Raw genomic sequence first — 22,335 nt, forward strand, 5'->3', positions numbered from 1 at the left:
AGCGGCCCCTCCACACTCAAACCACTCTGAAAACCAGCAAAAAGACTCTTGGCTTTAGGCACAAGCGTTGAGCTGTGACTCTTCGTTCCCGGATCCAGTGAGAAATATAAATTGCAAATATTGTAAATAGAAAAGGCGGTGCAGAATGTTTAAAAGCTTCAATAATGATAATGTGTGGCGGGAAGATTCTTGTGACGGGAGGTAGGCATGCCTGTGCTTATTGCATTTTAACCGCTGCGAATTAGTTGGATAATTAACCTTTGTATACGTCGAGTGCGGCGTAAACATCATTTCTCAAAATTCGAAAAAAGCACTAACGAGGCCGGGCGTATTTCCGAGTTCCTCACTTGAAACGCCAACGAGCGCAACCGGAAACGCAATACACTTCAACATAAAAAGTACCATCAAAGACGACATTATAGCGCCCGCAAATGAGGAATTTACACAATCCACCTACCCCACTCTCCAAACCACTTGACTCAGGAACTAAGGCTTACAAAAGAAATAGCAAAGCACTTTTTTATTCGTTTCTATTATGTCTATGAGACTCCGATTTCTAAACAACAGATTCTGAGGAGTTCTTGTTTGCAAAAATCTACGGAGCGCTTGAAAGATGAGAAAAGTGGGCATTCAACAAAGTTGATGAATCTGGCGGTTATTTCGGAAGCGTTCCTAAATCAGCGAAATTCGTCGGAATGTGCGAGTTCTTGCATACTAAGAGCAAACTTTATGGGATCAAATAAATACCTGAATTGGGAATGGTCACTTATCTGCGCTATTTACCACAAGCTCGTTGTACGCCAAACTTTTCTTTTCTCACAGCATTTCTGCATCAGCCTCGTTTGTATCTCATCATTTAAGACCGGTCATATTTATTTGCCGATGATGACTTCTGTAGAATCGTAGGTCTTTTTCAGCAGAGATTCGATGTTTTTCTGAAAAAGCGCTTGCTCGAATTCTTTTGGCTCTTCCTTCACGGATTTGACAGATTCACAGGTTCGGCGGTTTTCTCGAAAGTGATACTTTCAACAGGTGTGAATTTCTACAATGATTGACAATTCAAATAATAATTTCAAAGTGCCGATTTCGAGCACCGCCGGCGCATACCGATACCAACTTTGACGCATCGCCCTGCAAATTCATCTCCCAAGAAATATAATCACGAGGTATCATTTTTACGTAGCGCACAATTAGCGACCTGCAACTGTTCGTTCGCATTCTGAAATTCGTTGTTTCAATCTCCGAAATTGAAGGTTTTGGGAAGTTTACTGGAAGAAGAAGCGCTGAGAACTGGTGTTGAATTGTAGTCTAAATGGTTTAATTGCGGTGGTGGATACGTTTTGTTCTATTCTAGGGCGGCACTTGTTCGTGCTGCCCGAAATGCATAAAAAAACAATTTCGCGCTTTGTTGGGAGAATCGAAAGCAATTAGCTCGAAGTGGTAAAATGAGATTAATATTTTCCAAAAGAACTAAGCAGTGATTAGCTCCGTGAATAGCAGCGCCGACTTCAATGCATTTTGATTTTCAGAAACAAGAGTCCAAAAAGAGACAATGAAAGAAACAGCCATAAATTAACGATTTCTCATTTTTACTGTGTACTTTTGATGGTTGTTTCAACTGCCTTGTAGAGCCGCACGCGGCTTTTTTTTGAACAAGAGACTTAATAATGTCCAGAATTTTAGATCGAGTCACTTTCGGCAAATTGTGATGGCGTGCGCGATTATGTCTTATTGTGCGTTTGGTGGAGCCGTAATTGGCAGTTCTGGGGCGGAAATCTGGAAATACTTTGGAATAAAAGTGGATTTGCAATTTAGGGCGATTTGCGGCTTGCTGGGACACTATCGAACGCCGATCAGCCCAAATAGCTACCTTTGCTCCACCACCACTTGGTAAAATGCGCATTCTGATTGAAAAGGACCATTTCAAATGGTGTGCGCCAGGAAATAGCCATTCAAAATGCACTGCCAACACTTTCCTCGCTCTACTTCAGTTTCTTTCAAAAAGAGGTTCTTCTTTTTCATCAAAAGATCAGTTTTTATCCTCATGAAAAAAGCCTTTTCTAAAAAATCTGTGAGAAAAAATCGCGGCTTTAAGTCGGCTAAAATGAAGATAAAAGCCGCAAGCGGCTTAAAACAGCTGAGCTCGTAGAGCTAGGCTAAAATTAGTTATTTCTGCCGAAAAAGCTGCAATCCAAAAAAAAATTACCGAAACACCATAACAGCAAGGTGGCGAGTTGGAGGCTGGATTGAACTCAACGCTGGTGAGTTCAGGTCATGCCCGGCGCCAACTATAGTCATATAACCCTGGCGTTGGGGAGGATCTGAACATGGCAGTTCGATTCTACCGTAGGATTGGATGCAAATGTAAATTAGTTCAAAAGTACATTTTATTAATTTTTGCACTTGGAGCCCATGCGGCTCCTCCACCCCGAAACTCTCTCAAAAAAGCAACAGGAGAGTCGAGAGCTTGACTAGCTTGTGCAAACGGGCCAAGATTCAAATCCGATCAAGGAGGAAATAGGACAAGTACGATTTCGGAGGCACTGGTCACGTGAGAAACGAGAATGATTTTCATAATTGACAAAAAAATTAGAAGACAGCTGCAGCAAAGAGTTTGGGAGTGTTTTGCTCGAAAATGCAAATTCACTTGAAGCAACTCTGCGGCGCATTTCCGCTTTTCCTCCAGCAGCTCCACTTTTAGAAGCTAAAGTGTTTGATAGTCTCAATTCGATTCGTTCTGTTTGGCCCGATTCAAAATTGATAATTCCAAAATCACAAACAGGAAATAAACAAAACCGATTCAATCCGCTTTGGCACGCTGGCTGAAACTTTTCTCCTGCTACGGTTGTTTCCTATAAATGATATTAATATTCTCATTCTTTAAATTAATTTTCAATGTAAAAAAGCACGACTAGAATGTATTTTCTAGTTGTTAAAAGCCACATTGAGTTGTTTCACAAAGCGTGATGAAAGAATAAATCTGATATCTGTTATTGTAGGGGAGATTCTTCTGAATCCGCAGCGGCTTAATGATTTGGGGTTGAAAGAGCTGGCGGAACTGGTGGCGCGAAACCGGACCTGCTTAGCGCTGGCTTAGAGGGTTCGGGCGCGAGTTAGTAAATCATCGCCGCTTTAGTAATCGCGGATTGATAAAATTCGACCTTAATTCTCTTCTGAATTAGATTTACCGACAGCAAACGCACGGTTAACCGGAGAAGTATCAAATTGACGGATTAGCTCAATCAAACGCAAATAGCCACGGATAATTAAGCTAAGTCCCGGCTACGCTTACCTCCAACAAGCAAGAGCAAAGATGCTGGCCGCTGCTTTCTTTAGCAGACTGGCCCCTTTCGTTTCCAAAGTATGAGAGTGGATGGGTGGCTAATCGTTCTGTGAGAATAAGAAAGTAAGTTGATTTGGGCTCACGTGAGCGCGCTGCGGTCGGATATTTTTTTGCTTCGCGAAATTGCCCTTTATCTGTTTCCCAGGTTCAGTTTGCACCTGTTGAATTTGGTTAGCTCTTGTAGCGCTAACATTTATGGCGCTTGGATAATTTGTTCTGACGGAAAATATCAGAAGGCTTTTGTTGTGGCGCTGGAAAGAAGCAGCAGCTGGGCGAGGACAGGTGCCGTAATCGCCGCGCCGAGGATCAAAGCTGGCGAAAGTTTCCACCTGTTTCCGATTCTAGAGGCAGCCAGCTGCCCTATCAAACGCCACCAAGCTAAACCAATAAAATAGATGTAAGACTGACCTTGTACCGAACACTAACGCCTAAGTGGACATTTCCGACATCTACCGTTTTCACTTTCTACTAATTTCTTGCAACCTTCTTCTTGCATTTAGAAAAATTCTTCTTAATTTTTTTTCTTTGGCTTATATTTTTTTGGTACTGTATGAAAGTTGATCCAGTCTCTTCTTCTTTTGTAAAATGTTATGTTTTGTTTTGTGTATGGCGCTGCGGAAGATCGTTGGGTCATTAGCTGGCGGTGGAATGTCACAGACGGCTGCCAGGTTGAAATAAATTTTAACCTGTTGAGTCCGATAACGCCACTTTCAGTCGTGTGCAAATATTTTCCACAAAGGGGAAGCACCCGGCCAATTAGTGTTATCATCAAACAGAGGCAAAATGAATTTTAAGCTCCTCATTAGCCGCCTCCTGTCAGGAACAAGCCTAGGCCACTTCTACGCATCTAGCCAAAAAATATTCTAATCCCATCCAAAGCATTGTGATTTTCAAAAAGAAAAAGGTCTTGTGCAATAAATTTCAACTGCACTGATTCATTGGCAATCGTCTGCTTTCGTTTGATAATGCGACTGTATTCAAAATAAAAAAATGTTCCTTCTAATTGCGTCTTATCACTAAATTGCGTTGCGAATAACGACATACCTTAACTTGTATAAAGACTTATTCCAGGCGTTGCATTATCTTTATCCCCCTTTTGGCATATTTGTAAATTGCAATTCTCGAGATTCGCAGCTGAGAGGCCCCGTTCAACCTTTTTCTCCAGCTTCTTCAACTAATCTACGATAAAAGGCCGATAAGGGCCCCGTAGTCGGGTACTCACGCCAAATAGCAAAATAAACACTAAACAACGAAAATCACCGCTTCACTTCTTCTAGGGCCAAACAATCGCAACTTATCAGATTGAGCATACATCTCTAATTTCTTCACCCCGCCCGGAAACACTTTTTAATACGCCTTGTCAAACAAATTTAGCATGAAAATATCTGATTCTGAATCGGATCATTTTAACAGTCCTTATTTTTGGGAGGAACTGATAAAAATCGCCTGAGAGTCTTGTTTGGTGCAATTTGTTTGATGTATTTCTGCTCGTTTTAACCTTTGCTTTGAAAGTACTTGAATTATTCTCGCTATTTTTGCTCGGTCTGTGTCCCTGTTGTGTTATTGTATTCCATTTGTGAGAAGAATTGATGTTCTATTATTTGATGTTTAAGGTCGCGGTTGCGGCGCAAGAAAGATTTCAAATCGAATTTATATTCAAATGGCAACTGTGGAGAGCGGCTGACCCCTTTATTCGGCCACACGCAGCTAAATACCAACCGCGCGACAAAACCAAAGCCAAATGAGATTCCAATATCTCTCAGAACGAACACAATCAGTCCTCTCCTTATTGACTTGTTACTACAAGAAAATTGAAAACCGGAATCCGAGAAAATGGCGTTCATTTAATCGTTACCAAATTCTTTGATAATTTAGAGCCCTTAGAAAAGGTGTCAAAAGGGCTCCCCTCTTCGTCTGGCAACTTCGAAATCGTTGTCTCGTTTCGTTTCGCAATGTCTTGCGGGGGCTGCATTTTAATTAATTTTTCACACATTTTAATTTGAAATTTTTAATTAGGGAAATTTGCTGGCTAATTAGCAAAGGAGCTAATTACATTATTCCACCATGACACGATATCGTAAAGACAATGAGCCCTGGCGACCTCAGAGTTCCTAAACGAGCCCGCATGAACTGATACGATGATTCTAAATATCCTTGGCAGCGTAATGAAGCTTTAAAACGATCTAAATCGCGGTTTCAGACATTTAACGAAGAAGATTTTTAAGAAGAAGTACTCGATCAATATTCGTTCTATCTGTGTAGATATAATATCTAACAGATCTGTTCGCCGGGGTGGCGAAATGCACGACTGCGAGTGGATTCGGATGAGGTTTATCTGAGATATTTTCAAAGCATCTCGCGCACTCAATATTCCACTCTTTAATTTTTAGTTATTTCCGCGATAAGTTCTCAAGAATTTCGACTTTCAAACGCGCTGCATTTCGCGAAATGTCGCTCGTACTCGACACTTGCTTCTTCCACTGAGCACACATTCAGAACGCTCTTAATAAGGATCAACCCCTTCTTTGGAGCTAGAAATCGGAGTGATCAAGCGTCTTCGAAGGCAAGAAACATACGTAAAAAATGATACGTTGAGGCGTGATGGGAGAGTGTGGCTCAGTCGGTAATTGGCGATTCCGACGGGCGAAAAATGTCGACATGAGGACCCGGAGTCGTTACGGGCTCATTAGGCATTGTGGAGATAAAATATCCCCGAGCTTTAAACAAACGAACGAAATTATACACTCTATCAGGCATTGGAATTCGCGCTGCCAAACTATTTTCATTGCCGCAATCAAGTAATCTTCAACAAGGGCACATTCCGACCAGACAATCATTTTCAAAACGAGAACTCTCACAGATTGCTCTTTCGCTTTCCATACTTTCAAAAACTATGAATTCCAAAGCGCAGCATTTAACTTTTTTATACCTATATTTTCTTTAGTAAAAAGGGGGTCCTATCAACACCTCTTGGAGGTACCGATCGTTGTTGACACCCTTAATGGATTTTCTGGCCCCAGACTTGACTGTACGTAACAAAATTAAAAAAAAAACCGTTGAAAAATCGCCCCTTCCAAGGAATATATCATCTGTTAACAAAGACCTCTAAAAGGTATTTGCCGGTTAAAGTGGGAACCCCTTCTATCTCTGCAAATTTGTTTTCGATGCTTAAGTCTTCTAAGATTCCACGAAGAAAGTAATCAAAAAATACCCAAGAGCTATATTTTTCGCCGAAATTATACATTTTCTCTTTGTTCTCGTCAAAATTGCGAATTGTGCGAAAAGGCAATTATCAAAATGATGTTTGAATTTTGAATACACATTCTTGCGCGGCAGCGTGGCAATTTTCAAATTTAATTTTTATTCTTGAAGCTGCGCGTTATTTTCTCAAATAATAAAGGATTATTGTCGACCGGCCGGGCACACACAAGTACAAATTACACCTTCTTCGCGGGGATACTTTAACGACAAAGCCATATCTCTGCCTTTAACCTCCTCAAACAACTTCGCAAGATTTTGGTCTTCCAAAGGCTTCCACAGAAAGCACCTCTATATTAAATTCTAGCCCACTTTCACATCGTTTTTTATTGAACTTTGGACGGACGGTTCTTTTAGAAGGGAAACAAGTTTCGAATGAAGGTGACAACGCTTCCTGATGAAAAAGAGCGCCCCTTCCGATTCAGATAGACATTTGTGGTGGAAAGCGATTTATATATATAACCGCGTTGTATACGTTTATATAAATATGATGACCGGTGTTCCTGTTTCCGGATGCGAAGTGTGAGAATAAATCAACAAATATTAATGCCGATATACCGCAAAGCTTTCCCTCAGAGCGAATAACAATTCGAAACTTCTAAAGCTTCTAAAACTTTTGACTTTTCTAATAAATTTTGAAAAAAAAAGGTTTTTCTTTATATTTTTATGAAAAAAAGCTAGTTGATGTTTTCGCGCCTGCCAAAATTGGAATTGACGGAAGTGGCTTTCTGGAAATTGGCTTTTGAATAGTCAACGCGGGCGTCTTGAATAAGTAGCTCATGTCAAATAATGATAAAAATGATTTTTGCATTTTCGTAAGGGGATTTGGAAGGCAAATTCATCTCGATGATGCTTATCGCAAATAAATAGCCAGCCGTAACAAGATAGATCATATTCGACCGCGCCAGAATGCATATAAATATTTTGGCAGAGCAACGATTTCCGAATAAGGAGACACACGCCAAACAGCCCGTTTTTAATCTCATACTTTTGATATTGGAAAGCAAAGAACTGTCGTGGTGCAACAGGTGTGTTCCTGAAGAAATGCTTGATATTTAAAGTTTGGTTCTTTTGTTTTGTGCGACAGCGCGCCCTTTAGGAAAAACTCCTACTGATTAAAGTATTGGTGGTGACCTTCGTAGAATGATGAAAAGATAATAATAATAACAATCGTAAGAAAACGCGGCTGATGAGTTGGACTTGGCGGCGTTCCGATAATGGCGGAGCAGCTCATAATGACTCCATTGATGGTGCAATAGAAGCCGCCGCTGGTGCCAAATTCAACCTCGAATTCAAATCGTAGCGGTCGGATCTATCACCCGATTAATCTGCACCTCACACTTCTAAACGACGCGATTCGCTCAACTAAACCATCTTCATCAAATGCTGATTGAAATTATTGCTCTTGAATAGTACTTTTTAAAGATAGTAGTAAATTAAATTGGTTCGCCCTTCTGTTGACATTCGATAACGGTTTTCCATCCGAGTTACAAATTGGCTTCGATAGAGGAACAATTAGCGTGAGAGGCCACAAATGCATTTACCTTATCCAATAATTTCAAACCGGCGAAGAATGCAAACGCGCTAGTTAGCCAGACAAGATCTCTGTGATACAAAAAGGCCAAAACCCTTGCCACAATTACAATTTATACACACTTCAAACAGCTCGTGTTCTCACTTTTCCTTGGACGGAAAGATTTGCTCTAGAATCGAGTCGCGTTTGGTGCAGCTCAAAATCAAAGAAAAACACTTAGCCCCGGCTCTAGTTGCTTTGGAAAAATTTAACCTTTGCTCCTTTTTATCACCTAATCCTAGAAAAAAAAGGAGAAGAAATCTGCTTGAGATAGAAATCTGTCCTTTTGGGATATTTTATAACTGCTGCTTAGAAGGACGGGAACTCGATATAAAGTTGGAGTCGGCCCCGCTGCGGTCGAAATCTGAATCTGCATCAGGAAGAGCTGCTCGTATAAAATATCAATCCCAAGAGTCAATTTATTTCGCGCAGCGCTGTAATCGACGGCCAGAGTCGATTTGTCTTGCTTTTTCCGTTATCTACGTTTTATTTAGGGAGGAACACATCTTAGCTCTCAGCAGAGATGTATAAAAACGCCTTCTGTGTTTTTTGAAGATGAGTTTCGATTAGATATTCGAGCTGTAATTGTTTATTTCGCTGTAATTGCAGGGCGGGTCAAGTTTGACATGCATGAGTAGAATTGTATTTGGAAAATCGAAGTTTGCGAATTGTGGAGCAAAGAAGACGCCGCCCCTCTTCAAGTGGCAATTATTCGAATTGCAAGTTGGCCATTATCGATGTGGCGGGGTTGATCTCGGCGCTACTCCTCGAGTGCCACAATTAGCGGAATGTGACACTGCAACTGTGAAAATGTAAATTCATTTGAAAGGCGGAGAAAGCCGATTGCTGATAATTGAGAGCGCATTCCGACTGATGACCCGAAATTCTAGCGCCGCAAATTATTACCTGAGAAAACGCTTAATAAAAACTACGCTAATTAAAAACATCTTACCTCTTTTTTTCAGTGCCCCTTCAAAACGAGCTGCGCAGAACTCTCTTCTTCGTCAAGTTAGCTCGTAATAAAGCCTGAGATCATTTTTTCCTCGATTTTCATAACGATCTTGAGCAAGTTTGGTTACTTCCGGGGCTGATTGAAGTCGCCACCGAGAGTGACAGTAGCGACTTGTAGTAGTGTAAGCTGTTGTATAGTTTTTCCCACGCGTTTACAAATGTCACTTTTGAAATGCGCAGTTTGATTCTGCCGTCCGAGAATACGACAATGATCTGATGTCTCTACCAGATTAGAACTGGCCAGTCCCCTGCCAATTCAAACTAAAAGACTAGGCTTCAGATTTCCTTTGCGATGAAGAAATGAATGAGAAATCTGTTCTTTTCAACTTGTAAAAAAATGGTCGACATTCAAAAAATTCAAAAAGAAAAAAGTAAGATGTTGTCGATCATCGCTTCCAATTTGTTCATTTCCGAGAAAATTATAATTTGGAAGTTGGTGCTTTGATTCGCGAAATTAGGACCCTTGACATTGGGTTAAAGGATATCTTTGAAATTAGCGGCCGATAAGCGCCCATTTGAAGATTTAATCCCGAGTGACATTTCCGCCACTTCTGGAGACATTCTACATCTAACTTACAGTAAAGCGCATAAACATATAAATTGCGTGTTCGTTCTAAAACCGCTCTAGAATGGCAAAGGCCTCGCTGTGCATTCGGCAGCGGCAAATCGCTTTTAATTTTATTTTGGAAAATATATTTTGTTTGAAAGGTCGATGTAAACGAGAGTGTTCTAGAGCTGGCGTCTGGAATTCGGCAGGGTACGCCTTAACCCGCTGCCGACCTTATCACGCACAATCAAACAAATATCCAGCAACAAGTTAATCGTCTGAGACTCACAAATCAGAGACAATATACAAATACGGCGGCGGAGAACTGCCTTTAGAACTTTGCCGCGCGAAAAACAATTCCGCCTGACGCAATCCGCGAATTTGCATCCCCAGATTGTCGCGCCAGCCATTTTTACGACAACAACGATTTTTTGCAAAACCTTCGCTTCTCAGCCTTCTTTCAGAAACTGTGTTTTCTCCAAGAGAAAATGTAGTCTTTGGACAGTTCATAATAGAAAATAGATTGATCGGTCTTTAAACTTGTTGATGTTTTGTAACTGCGGGCTGACTATTTACTAAATTTGTTGGATAAAGACCCCCTGTGCGGTTTAACATTTTCCTCTCAGAAAGTAATCAAACGCGATCAAATTAAGGTCAAGGCAATATTGCAATAGTCATTTATCTTTATTAATAACGGCCTTTATTGAAAGAAAAGTTTTTTCGGCTCTCCAGAGAGCCCTAAACCATATCTTTAAATGAATCTGAAAGGTCTGTCTTACTGAACAATGCTTTTATCCACACTCTTTGCAGTCAAAACCTAAAAGACAATTTTGACATATTTGGCTTGAAATTAGTGTAAATCTTCTTTCAGGAATCACTATTTCGGTGCCATTTACGGAGTTCTATTCCTTGAAAAGAGCGTTCAAGAGCGTCCAGGATGCCCTGGAGAAGAAATTAAAAGTGTCAGTGGGAATTTCCAATTCGGATGGTGTGATGTGCAGCACACGTCACATGTGTCACTTTTTGGAATAATTAAAACTGTATAAAACGAGATTTGCGCCGCAGACAGCGAATTCAAAACAATCGACATCCGGAGTCGCATCCCCTGACCCTGCAACTAACCCGTTTTAAATTTTGTTGCCGAAATGTTGACACCCTTAAGCGATTTCGCTTCTTGTAAGAGGAGTAGGGATAGTGTTATCGTTTCACCTGCCATTCATCAAAAAAGAATTACGATAAGCGGTGGATATATGATTCCAATATAATATGCATATAATTGTATGCGATCGACGTAATTGTACATTATGCATTGGACTGGGTGTCGAATTCGATCTTTTGCGAGGTGAAATCAAAAACCGCCCCTTGCGAGCACTTTCAAGACCCAGCTCCAAATATTGCTTCATTCTACTTGCTCAAGAATAATTCCAAAAATGAGCGAACAAAAGTACCAATTTATCGCGCACTTCTTATTTTTATTCCAGCACCCTTCTGAATGGTCGGAAAAAATATAAATTTTCAATTTTGACAAAAATTTCAACTTGGGAATAAATCATTATCTTGACCGTTTTTGTCATCGTCGAAACTCTAGAGAACACCTGGAAAAAACTTTTTTTCATAGCCTGGGGCGATTCTGAGGCCATTTTCATGAATTTTCTACGAACTGCCATATCTCACGTGACAGATGATGAAATCACGTGATTGATATATTTTTAGAAAGCTCAGCTTCTGAGGATTGGGGGAAAGAAAAGAAATTTGAAAAAAATCGATTCTGAATGACGAAAATTAATATTTTAATTTTTTGGCCAATCAGCAAAAACCGATTTTTCGGAAAAATTTTTGCTTTCCCCCAATCCTCAGAATCTGAGCTTTCCATTGATACTTGGATCATCTGGTTTCAAAGAGTATCACGTGAGTTATGGCTGTTCGAAGGCCGAAAATTTATATTTTTTCCGGCCAATGCAAAAATCTTCTTGGAATTCGAGAGGTGTTAGTTTTTTTTTGTAAAATCGCATTTGAAGAGATTTACCGCTAGAAGGTACTTGATCACGTGGTGATATTAGCCGATGTATCCACTTGCGAATGCAGCTAATAACGTTAAACGATTTAGAAAGGGCGCGGCCAAACGAGCCTTTAATTGAGTGACAGATCCGACCGCCAAATCACAAAGTTTTCCAATCACTCTTGAATTATACATTTCAGCCCTTTCAAAAACGCACTTGCTCTTTCAATTCAAATACAAAACCCGTCCTTAGATTTTCAATTTAAATTGTCCGGACACAACGGAGTGAGACAAACCAGATTTTTTCTTGCAAAAAAGAGCGGTGAAAATCGACAGAATGATCAGGGTTAGGGATGTGCAGCCACAATAATTCGACTTGGAGTAAATTCGGTGCGGGAAGGGACAAAGAGCAAGTTATTTGAAGAAGGCATAGCTCGATGAAATAAGCAAAGATATTAGCGCACGTGATTCGACATATGCACATGTCTCGCGTTTGAGACTACTATGCAAGGAATTTTAAGATTAATCAATTTATCGCAAGTACTAATTAAAATACCAGATCGGCGCATAATTTAAAAGTCCAGTTCTACTCTCTTTCTCTCTTGCCTTCTTGCCTTTTTCTGTATTAACTCTTCCGAACAGTTTGGTCAGATAAAGTTCGATTGAGTAATTGTGCGTTACAGTTTCGGAAATACAGCGTTGTTTTCGGGTGGATTGACGGGTTGTTTGTCAGCGGCTGGTCTAGCCGTAAGGGTGGAGCAGTTTCGATTTATTCAAAATATAAAACGAATGTAAATAACGCTGTCAAGCTGTCGAATGCGATGTTACATCGGCGCGGTTACATGTACGCTAGAAATGAAAATTGAGAGAGTGACACTTATTTAGATATTGCCCAGAGTATTAGAACGGATCTCCGCCGCCCAACACCAGAAATGGCACTAAGATCGGATTATACACCCGCCTCCAAGAGCAGCTAAGTAGTAAACTTGCCAATTGCAATTGACGATTAGAGTTTATTCGATTACGAGCGCCCTTGCTCCGTGACCCTTTGGCATTGAATGGGAATCACAATCACCCGCGAGTGATAATTGATGATACAATTATTTCTTTCAAATTTAATTGTCTCGCTTTTGACGATTCCTTCTGGCGCTTTCAATTTTCGATAATGAGCAAATTTCGCAACTAACTGCGCCGCAATCAATACTGCATCACCCGCTTCTATTCAATCAGCAATAATAATGACACCGATTTGTTAAATAATAGGTTTCTTTGCTTCTTCGTAATTCGTAATTTCTAGTGTAATTTCAATTAACTTCGTTCTTTGAGGCTGCCAATGAGCGGAATCTGCCCTTGCAGATTAGAAGTTGGAAAGCAACAGTAGCTACAGTACTTTGTAGGACATTAGAGGGGTTAATAAGTCGCTAGCGACTATGCAAATGCATATTAACACTCTCTGTTTAGTTTGCCCGTCATATCTTCATGTAAGATCAATAATTTCTGCTTGAATTATCGATGCACATCTCCACCCTGGGCAAGGCAAGTTTGAAACTTACTAAGTATCAATCATTCAATTTTTCAAGATCTACATATATTTTGGACTGCGCCCGATCGCCGGCTGTACACCCCACCGATAATTGCTTCAGAATTGCTAACAACAGATTTCATACGCCAAATTATCGACACCCCATTTCGATTGAATGGAAACAAAAACTCAAAAATTAAAAGGCCTCTTTCTCCAAAAATTTTGAATTGGAACAATGCAGTTGATAAAACTACTCGAAAATCAAACCCAGCATTCAAGCGATTATGAGCAACTTTTTCCTTGATTAAAAATACCAGAAAGTACCATAATCAGCAAATAAAAAGAGTCAGTTTTCGGCTTGCGAAAGATGTGTTAATGCTTTCGGATGGGTTAAACTGCTCTTAAATGGCTAATAAAAGGTACATTCGTGATTGTCGATGGGATTGACCCCGCGTTCGAAATATAAAGCCCGTAAAGTGGCCACCTGCGAAATAGGCTGCTTTGAAATTCTTAATTATTATTTACTTATCATAATCACGAAATTATTGAAGAATAGTTGGGAATTAATTTTATGACTTATGACAGTGTTGGCATTTGATGGATGGGTAATAAGCATGTTTGATTGTGGGAGAATGATTTGGATAATGACTGTTTGATTCTCCTATTAACCTTTCAGCGTCCTCCGAGTCACAAAGGAGCCACGTCCGGCCAGCCAGAATTACCAAGTTACGACCTACAAACGTAAATCGGACCTGGAGGAAATTATAATCCATTTACGGCTGATCGAATAAACGCACATCAAAAGCTGATGAAAAGGTTGTTTTGAAACGTGCTGCGCGGGGTTTGTTTGTCCCTTGTTTGTGGAGCTGGAAAAGTAACGGGCTCCTTTGAAGAGTCACAATGGAGTTATATGGCTATGTCCGGGAATGGGATTATTGATTAAATCGCACTGTAGCTCTTTTGTCGCCCTGCCTTGGTACCCCGGCCGCCGATGATCGGCCCCTCATGCAGAACCGCAATCACTCGTCATCTTTTCACGCTTTGCTAATTCGCGGACAGTCCGATTTCGCGAATTTTCTTCCGCCCGGAAGTGATTAACCCGATTCTAATCCTCCTTATCTCGACTCTGATTGTTCCTGTATTGTGCATTCGATCCATCTCTCCAAGAAAGTACAATTTCTTATATCTGTTCAATAGAATTGACTGCGCTATCGATAGTGCTTTTATTTTCGCATCAGAAGTTTTCCTCTTTCGCTTGCTTTGAATCTGTAATTGCCAGAAATTGGCTAATAACATTGCGGATAGCCCTTAGAACGGAGAGAACAAGAAGGCGTTCTGAATTTACCAAAATGTTGGAATTTATGATTGGTATAGGCAATTTGCGGGTGGGGCAGTGTGGTTGCGCTTTGCTCCTGCTCAAGATCAGCCATAATTCGATTGAATGCGATCACTCCAAATGCCATAAATAATGAAATTTCTGCTTTCACTGCGATTCACTTTCAATTCGGGAGAGAGCTCTATTTTTGTTGATTTTTCTTTATTTGAGTAATCGTTTTAAATACTAATCTGTACAACTATATTGGCATGGGAAAAGGCCGATTGTGCTTGTAGTGTCTATTTGAATATGAAAAGGGCGAGTTTAACCGGTTGAGCCTGTAGGACAGTAGGGTCGATTTCATCACGCTTAGAAGTAACCAAAAGAAGCAGGTATATAATTAGAAAACAGTATATTTGAAAGATGTACAGTTGGCGCACACACGCAGCTAGAAAAAAAAATAGAGAAGTGTTTCGTTTCGAGTCTATATACAGTCAGAATGGAGGAGATAGGTACTTGTTCAAACTTAGCCAGCATTACACGTGCTTCTCGGGTTCTCCTCGGATCAGTGTACTACTGGCGAGCATTGTGATAGTATTGAAGTGTGTACGTGTGCACTGCGCAAATGTTCAAAGTGTAAGGAATTGCACGAGAGTTTTTTATCAAAAAAGCTTGAAGAATTTCAGGCCAGCAGATCGGTCTTCCGTTCGCGACGGTACTGCTTCACGTGAATTTTTATAACTTGTTAAGTTAACCCTCGGGGAGCTGCTGGAGCTCGACATCTACTGCGGCGACTTTGGCATGACGGTAGTGATCTGCTCGTCGGCGGCATCCGCAGCAACCGGGCTTTGTACTTTTTCGCTTTGCTCGGGCGTGTGGCTCTTCTTGGCTTCGAGGTAGGTCTCCTCCATTTTGGCGAAAAGAGTGCCTTCGTAGACGACGCCATTCACGCAGATCGACATGTTGATGGAGCCAGGGTTCTCATCGTCGTCGGGGTCGCCCTCTGCTACATCGAGTTTCGCGTCCATATTTGCGCTGAGACCTGGGAACAGACGTCCAAGGGCCGCGGCAGTGACGGCGGAGAGCGGGTTAGAGGACGACGTAGAAGGCATGGCAGTTGGCGTGGGCTTAGCTGTATCGCTGCTTGTCGTAATCTGCGTTGAGGCGACAGCGGCGGCAGCGTTGGCCTCGGCGTTACGCTGGGCGAGGGCGGCGAGGGGAGAGTTCAGGGGGAACTTGGGCGTTTCCAAGGCAGCGCTGGCAGGAGGAGAAGAGGTCGACGGGTTAGAGGCAGCGGACTGGGCAGCAGCAGCGGCGGCGAAGCCGGGCAAGTTGGCTGGATTGAAACCGGGGAGGCCGGGAATAGCACTCGACGTCGGCGGTGGTAAAAGTCGGAGAGTTTTCGGAAGGGGAGACTCGCACTCGTCGTTCTCGCGCTCCCGTTTGACCGGCGAGCCAGCGCGTCCTTGCACAAGTTGTTGGACTGCTTTCGATTGTGCGGCCGCCTAAATCACTTTTGTTAGGCTTGATCTTTATCACGTGATGCGGGAATAAACAATCATCCTTGTGTGTATTGAGATTGATCCTACAATTACTCTAACTTAGGGCCTAAAGGATTCCTCCCTCCTAAGCCGCATTAATCTGGTCGGAGCTAATACCGTGCTCGCCATCTTATCCGGATCGAACAAAACAGTCAATATATCTTTATCGACTAAACTAAGCTAAGCAGATCGTAGAACTTTTTATCACTAACAAGGCGAAGTCAAAATTGTTAATACAGAGATCTTTCTTGAAATCTCGAAATCTTCTATTTCAATTAAGGCTCTCACTATGTTTATTTGTGTAGATAGATTCAAAGAAAAATTTTGAGTTTGCTGTTCCTACCTTAGCATGGTTCTGCATTGCCTCCAGAGCGACCATTGCTGCCATGTGCTGTGCGTTTGCTGCTTGAAGAAGTTGCTGCTGTTGATTGGAGATAAATCTCTCTTCAGGTCGAATAGGTGGCACTAAAAAGTTCGTTACGTGCTGCTCGGGATCACAACTTTCTACACCTTCTGGGTTCATATTTTACGTGCTCTTTTTCGAAGTTAAAAAATCACTATCGCGAAACTAAGGGCGCGGAAGGGAGCTCGCGTTACCGGGCTCAATTGGCTCAAACTGTTCACCGACGGCTCACCGACGGGCATAACGCGCCTTCTAGCTTTTGAGCGATTTGAACGCTGCATCAAGAGCCGCAATTTAAATCATTTAATCACAAGAAGCTGCAAGACTTACTTCCTCCGGGGAGTCCTAGTCGAGGTGGCATTCCAGCGCCAGGCATGTTTCCAAAGGGATGCATGTTGGGCACTCCTTCAGGGAAGCCATAAGGATTGCCGTAGCTAGGTCGGCGGCCTTCGCGTCGGTTGCCGTCAATCGCTGCTTGAAGCTCGCCAGGTGAGGACAATTTTTCTTTCTCACATTCGTACGGGTAAAGGTATTTCATGTACCTAAAAATCGTTATTATCTTGCTCCGAGCTGCCAAGAAGGTATTTCAATTCAAGCGCTGTTGTCACTTACTGTGTTCGGAGGGTGAAAGCCGCGGAGGTGATCGAGCTGGGCAAGTTGAGTCCCTTGGTGATTTCGCGCCAGATCTTCTTGTTGATGACTTCGACGAGGCCTCCCCGCTCAACAACGAGCTTGTACAGTCGGTAGAGATCGAGTACTTGCTTCGCCATTATGGGGATTCTGCTCACTGGCGTGCCTAAAGAACCATTAAGAACTTTGCTTATGATAAGCCGCGGGGACAATAATTAAAGCTAAACTATTCCAGATTTGAGTCACGCTTAGCATAAATATTTAGGCATAGCGAATTTCCGCCGCGAAATCATCGGTTTAATAAGAGAAAAGAAGATCTTAATTAGCAAAATGGATTAAAACATTTGGGCCTTGGGAGAAGCGGAAAGAGAAAAAAACGAATCCAATTTTCACGGGCGCCGGAAATGCACCTGCCAACGTGTTAAATCGCCGCGGAATTAAGGGAGGGACGGACACTTACCTCGCTTCTGCATGTAGGTGAAGAGGTCGTCGAGGAATTCTTTGCGGCCGGGTTCGTCGTCGATTTCGTAAAGCTGAAAGGAAGAATTAACAAGACGCAAAAGGTGAGCTTCGCTTTTCCTGGCAATGGTCGGGCCCCTGTGGACATATTATCAATTCTTCAATTATGCAAGTAATTAAAATAAAAAAGTGATATAAATTATTTCGCGCCAATCCCAAATTGCTAATTTTCAGTGATAAATAATTGATTGATGAAAGCAATTTATATTCATTATCGAACAAGTTAGCGCGGCGCCCAGGCTTTCTCCTCCTTTTTTATATCAATGCGTGCCTCATTCAATTAGTATTAATCAGCCATTCATAAAAAATGCGATGACTGCGAGGAATCAAAAATTTTGCTTTCAAAAAAAATGATCTGCCAAAAGGGTATCTTCTCAATTTTGGATTTGCAAAAAATAGAGTTGGAAATTCGGAGCGACATTCTTTCGCAGAAAGGCTTCTTCTTGTGGCTGTGAAGTATGCATATCATCGATATCAATTTAAAGTTTTTGATCATTATATTTAAAATTGTGGCCGAAATGCTGTGGTCTAGGCGCGAGAGGTACTTTTGATGGCGCCGCCCGCAATTATTCGGCTTTATTTCAGACTCTCCTCTCGCCCGTGCAAGAAGTGGCGCCTTAATTAGGGTACCCTTAGCAGACTTGTATCACGTGTTCCTGCCTCTTTAATTGAATACGATATTATATCGAAATGGCTCCTGCGGGAGTGGCCGCCCGATCGAAATTTCGGCAGAGCATTAACCAGCCGCGAAATCGAACATCCAGAGTCGAATTAATCACAAAGCAAATCGCAATTTTAATTGCAACCACCCTGACTCGCGCTGCGGCCGAATCGCGAAAAGCCGATTTCCCGATTTCGGAATTCATAATTTCAACTCTTTGCCTGTTTATTGGCTCCATCTCATCAGACTTGACGAGTTCATTAAGCTTTAATTAAAAACAGATCTGAGCAGAGAGGATAATTGGAATAATTGTCCATATTAACCGAAAGCAGCTATAAGGGGAATATAAAAATTGATTGCCATCCGATGTGGAAATTGTTAAAATGCGAGTCGCGTTTTTATGTTTATCGGCCCCTGTGGAAATGGGGCGCCCATCGAGACACAAAGCGAATTCTCTTATCGCGCCACCGTTTCCCACTGTGCATTAACGATAAAAATATAAATCAACACTTTGATAAACTGAGTGCCCTGTGGTGCGCCGAAATCATTTAAATATGGAATGGAGCCCTCTCGAATCCGTTCTCAGAGCCACGAAAATTACAATATTTATCGTAAAGGCTGCGGTCTCACTCCACAGAAGCTCGAGTGCCCGAAATTCGCATAATTATTCCACTCTCCAAATCTACTCTCCAAATCATCCCATAATATCCCTTCTCGCTAAGGTTTTTATAACTTGCTAATTGAACGAGTACTGCTCGTGCATTTCGCCTCTTTGATGCACGGAAGAATTTATCCCGGCCGAAGGAATTAAATCCCGATTCGAGATAAAAAGGAGATCCGACACTCTGAATTTCGCGTTTTTACGAGAGTCACGCCTGAGAGGAATGAGAGCGTTTTTTTAATCGAATGAAATTAATCAAAAGCTACAAATAGCATCCAGCGGAAGTCGCGACTAATCTGCTAACGATTATTGAGACTCTCAATTTGAGAGTAGATCTGGGTCTTCTTATTCTGTTTGAAAAATCCACGAAATTATACCTGTTTGAATTGCTCCTCGAAGGTCCAGTCTTGTTGGTTGGAGGAGCTGTTGCCGTTTCCGGAATTGGGTGTCGACGGCTGAGGTGTCGAGGGACTGCCACCGAGGGGATTGGCGTCCTGCTTGAAGCCGTTGAAGGGTGTCGAGTTCTGTTGGATGTGGAGACGCTTCTGGGCCTCGGCTGCGATTGCCTGCACGGAGCGCTGAATGAAACTGTTACTCAAAGCCCGGAAAGTGCGCCTAAGAGGCAGCAAAAAGAAGAGCTCCATATTTAATCGAAATGATAAATATTATGGCACTCAGGACAATTGATACACCTTCCGCATTCTATTTTTGGTATGCGAAAATGCCCAAATACCAGATCAATTTAAGTAATGAAGAATTAATCGAAATGTTGCTTCGATTCTTGCGGCCAGGTGGCTTTTAGAATTTGCATAACGAGGCGACTGTAGTTTCGTAAAAGTGGTTAAAGTGGTAATCCTCATAAATCGCGCAGTTGAGTGGTTCAACACATGAAAGGGCTGCTGATATTTTAATGTACTTATTTGATATTGGACATGATGATTTTTTATGTCGTTAAATGGTCTTTGATCTGGGCAAATGGCTCAGACGGCCTGGCGCATGGATCATCGACGCACCACTAATTAATTTTTGTTTTTTCACATCGTTAATAAGCATCGTAATTTGCAGATACATTTCGCGACATAATGTCAAATGGACAGCTATTTCCGAAAGATTAAAGCCGCCCCGGCCGATCATATCAATCCCAGCCATTCGAAAGGGCAATAGCCTCATCATTTTACGCACCAAAAAAAGAAAAAAAAACAAGAGAAGTAGTAAAAAATCAATCTAATGCAAACCCTTAAAAATAATTTTAAGGGGCTGAAAGAATCCTTTGTGGCTGCTCACCTGGGCGAGTTGCTGGTGCTGAAGCATGGCCAGCTCGCGCACGCCCTGGGGCAGGTTGGAAGGGTCGAAGTTTGGCAGACTAACCGGCAAGTTCTGGGCGAAGCCTGGCGGGAAACCGGGAATGTTGAAGTTTGGCACGGGTAGGCCATTGCCAGTATTTGCTTTGTTACTGTCGGTGTTGATCTCTTCGACGTCATCGGCGGCGTTGTCGTTGCCGCTGTCGCTGCCGCGGCTTCTGTTCTCGTTCGACTGTGAAGGTGAGGGAGTGCGCCTGGATTGTCCGGCCGCTGAAGGCAAAGATTATTTCAAATTCTAGAATTGATGCGCTGGCAACACCAAATATTTGCATAAATTTCAATTCAACAAACCAAACAAACCAAATTAAATCCCTTTTTCCAGCTGATTGATTTTGTCAAACTTGCGATTTAACTATCTTTCAAGAAGCCGTGAGCGGTTTCTTCCAAGTTTCTACCTTCCCTTTGATAAAGAAAGACGCATGCGGCTTTTTGGTTAAATTTTGTGATGATCAGAAATTTGGGCGAACTTGTTCTGAGGAGTAAAGATTACCTTGTGCACTGTGCATTGCCTGCATGGCCTGTTGGAGGGTCTGTTGTTGTTCGAGGATTCGCTGTCTCTGGAGACTTTCCATCACAGAGTCGAGCTTGGTGGAGTTGAGTCCGGGGAGGCCAGAGATCATTCCTGGCGCGCCGGCTGCCTAAAAATAGAAAATGAGAGTTCAAGGCGAGCACCAACGAGTTAAGGGGCCTTGGAGCGAGTTAAGGGGCCGTGCGCGTATCTCTACTAAGCAGGTAGGTACCAAGTCACTCTCACTTTACATTTGATAATTGCGCGAGATCGAAATCTAGAAATATCTGACGCTGGAGCGTGCCCAGATCAGCCAATTTGGGATTGTCGCCTCCGGCTATTTCCGAGCGGCTGCTGTGGCCAAATATGCAACCTTTGGCCCCAGTGTCATATCTGGCACATTAAATTTTATATTAACAAGTTCACCTGTCCCCGAGCGAGCGCGCGCGCTAAGCTGCAAAAAAGGTTCGCGCGGAGGCCCTACGCAGCCACAGACAAGTTCGCCCAGTTCGCCAAGCCTCCTTAAGGTTACACGCCTGGATAGGCGAACACAGTGCCCAAGGCACACGGGAAGCACGCTCTTTGGGCACAGGGGAAGTACTCACAAACTCAAGTAACTGGCATTTTGTAGAGTGGGAGCAGCGGAAAAAGGTGACTTTGATAACTGTACCCCGGGCGAGTGAGAGTCTCTCTGAGCCTAAGTCTGCGCTTATCAAGTTTTCTGGAAAGTGATCTTGTCGCGCTTTGATTCCTTAATCTGGCGACGCAATATTAAAATCATTCGCTGATTAGGCCGCGAATTAAAACACCCACTCGCCCTTATTAGCTAAGTAGCATACGCGTAGTCTTTATTAAGGAGCAAGGAGTTACCTGTGTCATACTCTCCAGCATAAAATTCTTACAGAAAGTGTGTGTGAAGTGTCGTTGCTAGTGTCTCTTCTATTCTCTGTCTCAGTTTGTCAATTTTGTTGTTTCGCTAATTGGAAATTGTTGTTGTTGGCTATTATTTGGAAATTAAAAAAGGAGTTGCTCGAAACTTATTTGAAATCGTTTGCGAGTCTGTGCGTCCTTCAGATTAATGTATTTTCTGTAGTTAATGTGTGTGTTTGAGTGGTGATCGCGCGTGGCGCGCGAGTGCCGCCGGGTGGCGTACGAGCTAGCCGAAAATGTCCGACGGGAGACGAACCGGGCGTGGAACGTTGCGCTCAGCTCCCTAGCAGCTCTCTAGCGCCTTTCCGCATCCCGCATTTCGCCGCGCTCCCACGCCACCTTTACCGCGCCATTCAACAATCACACAATTCCAACAATTCCCTAAACAACCGAAAAGAAAATCTCCGCTCATTATCCCATTCTCTTTCATTAAGCTATCAGATCGGCCAATCTTGCAAAAGAAAGAAATGCATCTCAATGGAGCATTCATTAAAATGAGGAGCAGCGAAAACGATACCCTAAGAGTCAAACCTTAACAAAGACCTCCATCTTT

The 22,335-nt window shown here is 42.4% G+C and overlaps 1 protein-coding gene across 4 annotated transcripts; it reads right to left on the bottom strand.

The window, feature by feature from the left end:
• Window positions 1-14,797: 14,797 nt before the first annotated feature.
• Window positions 14,798-21,991, bottom strand: LOC145707123 (uncharacterized). Of its 4 annotated transcripts, none has more exons than XM_081784609.1 (9): window positions 21,723-21,991; window positions 20,835-20,982; window positions 20,352-20,554; window positions 19,361-19,561; window positions 17,603-17,675; window positions 17,125-17,308; window positions 16,843-17,054; window positions 16,453-16,574; window positions 14,798-16,073 (listed from the first exon to the last, which is right to left on the bottom strand). In XM_081784609.1, exons 1-9 carry the CDS (start codon window positions 21,741-21,743, stop codon window positions 15,351-15,353), a joined length of 1,887 nt encoding a protein of 628 aa, XP_081640735.1. In that variant the 5' UTR covers window positions 21,744-21,991; the 3' UTR covers window positions 14,798-15,350. The 4 variants fall into 4 exon arrangements, with proteins under 4 accessions (XP_081640735.1, XP_081640734.1, XP_081640733.1 ...); XM_081784608.1 differs by having other exon boundaries at window positions 20,268-20,554; window positions 21,755-21,990; XM_081784607.1 differs by having other exon boundaries at window positions 20,268-20,554; window positions 20,835-20,978; window positions 21,723-21,990.
• Between the last annotated feature and the right edge of the window lie 344 nt (window positions 21,992-22,335).

The sequence above is a fragment of the Oikopleura dioica genome, chromosome XSR (genome assembly GCF_907165135.1).
Source record: "Oikopleura dioica chromosome XSR, OKI2018_I68_1.0, whole genome shotgun sequence".
Lineage (NCBI taxonomy): Eukaryota > Metazoa > Chordata > Appendicularia > Copelata > Oikopleuridae > Oikopleura > Oikopleura dioica.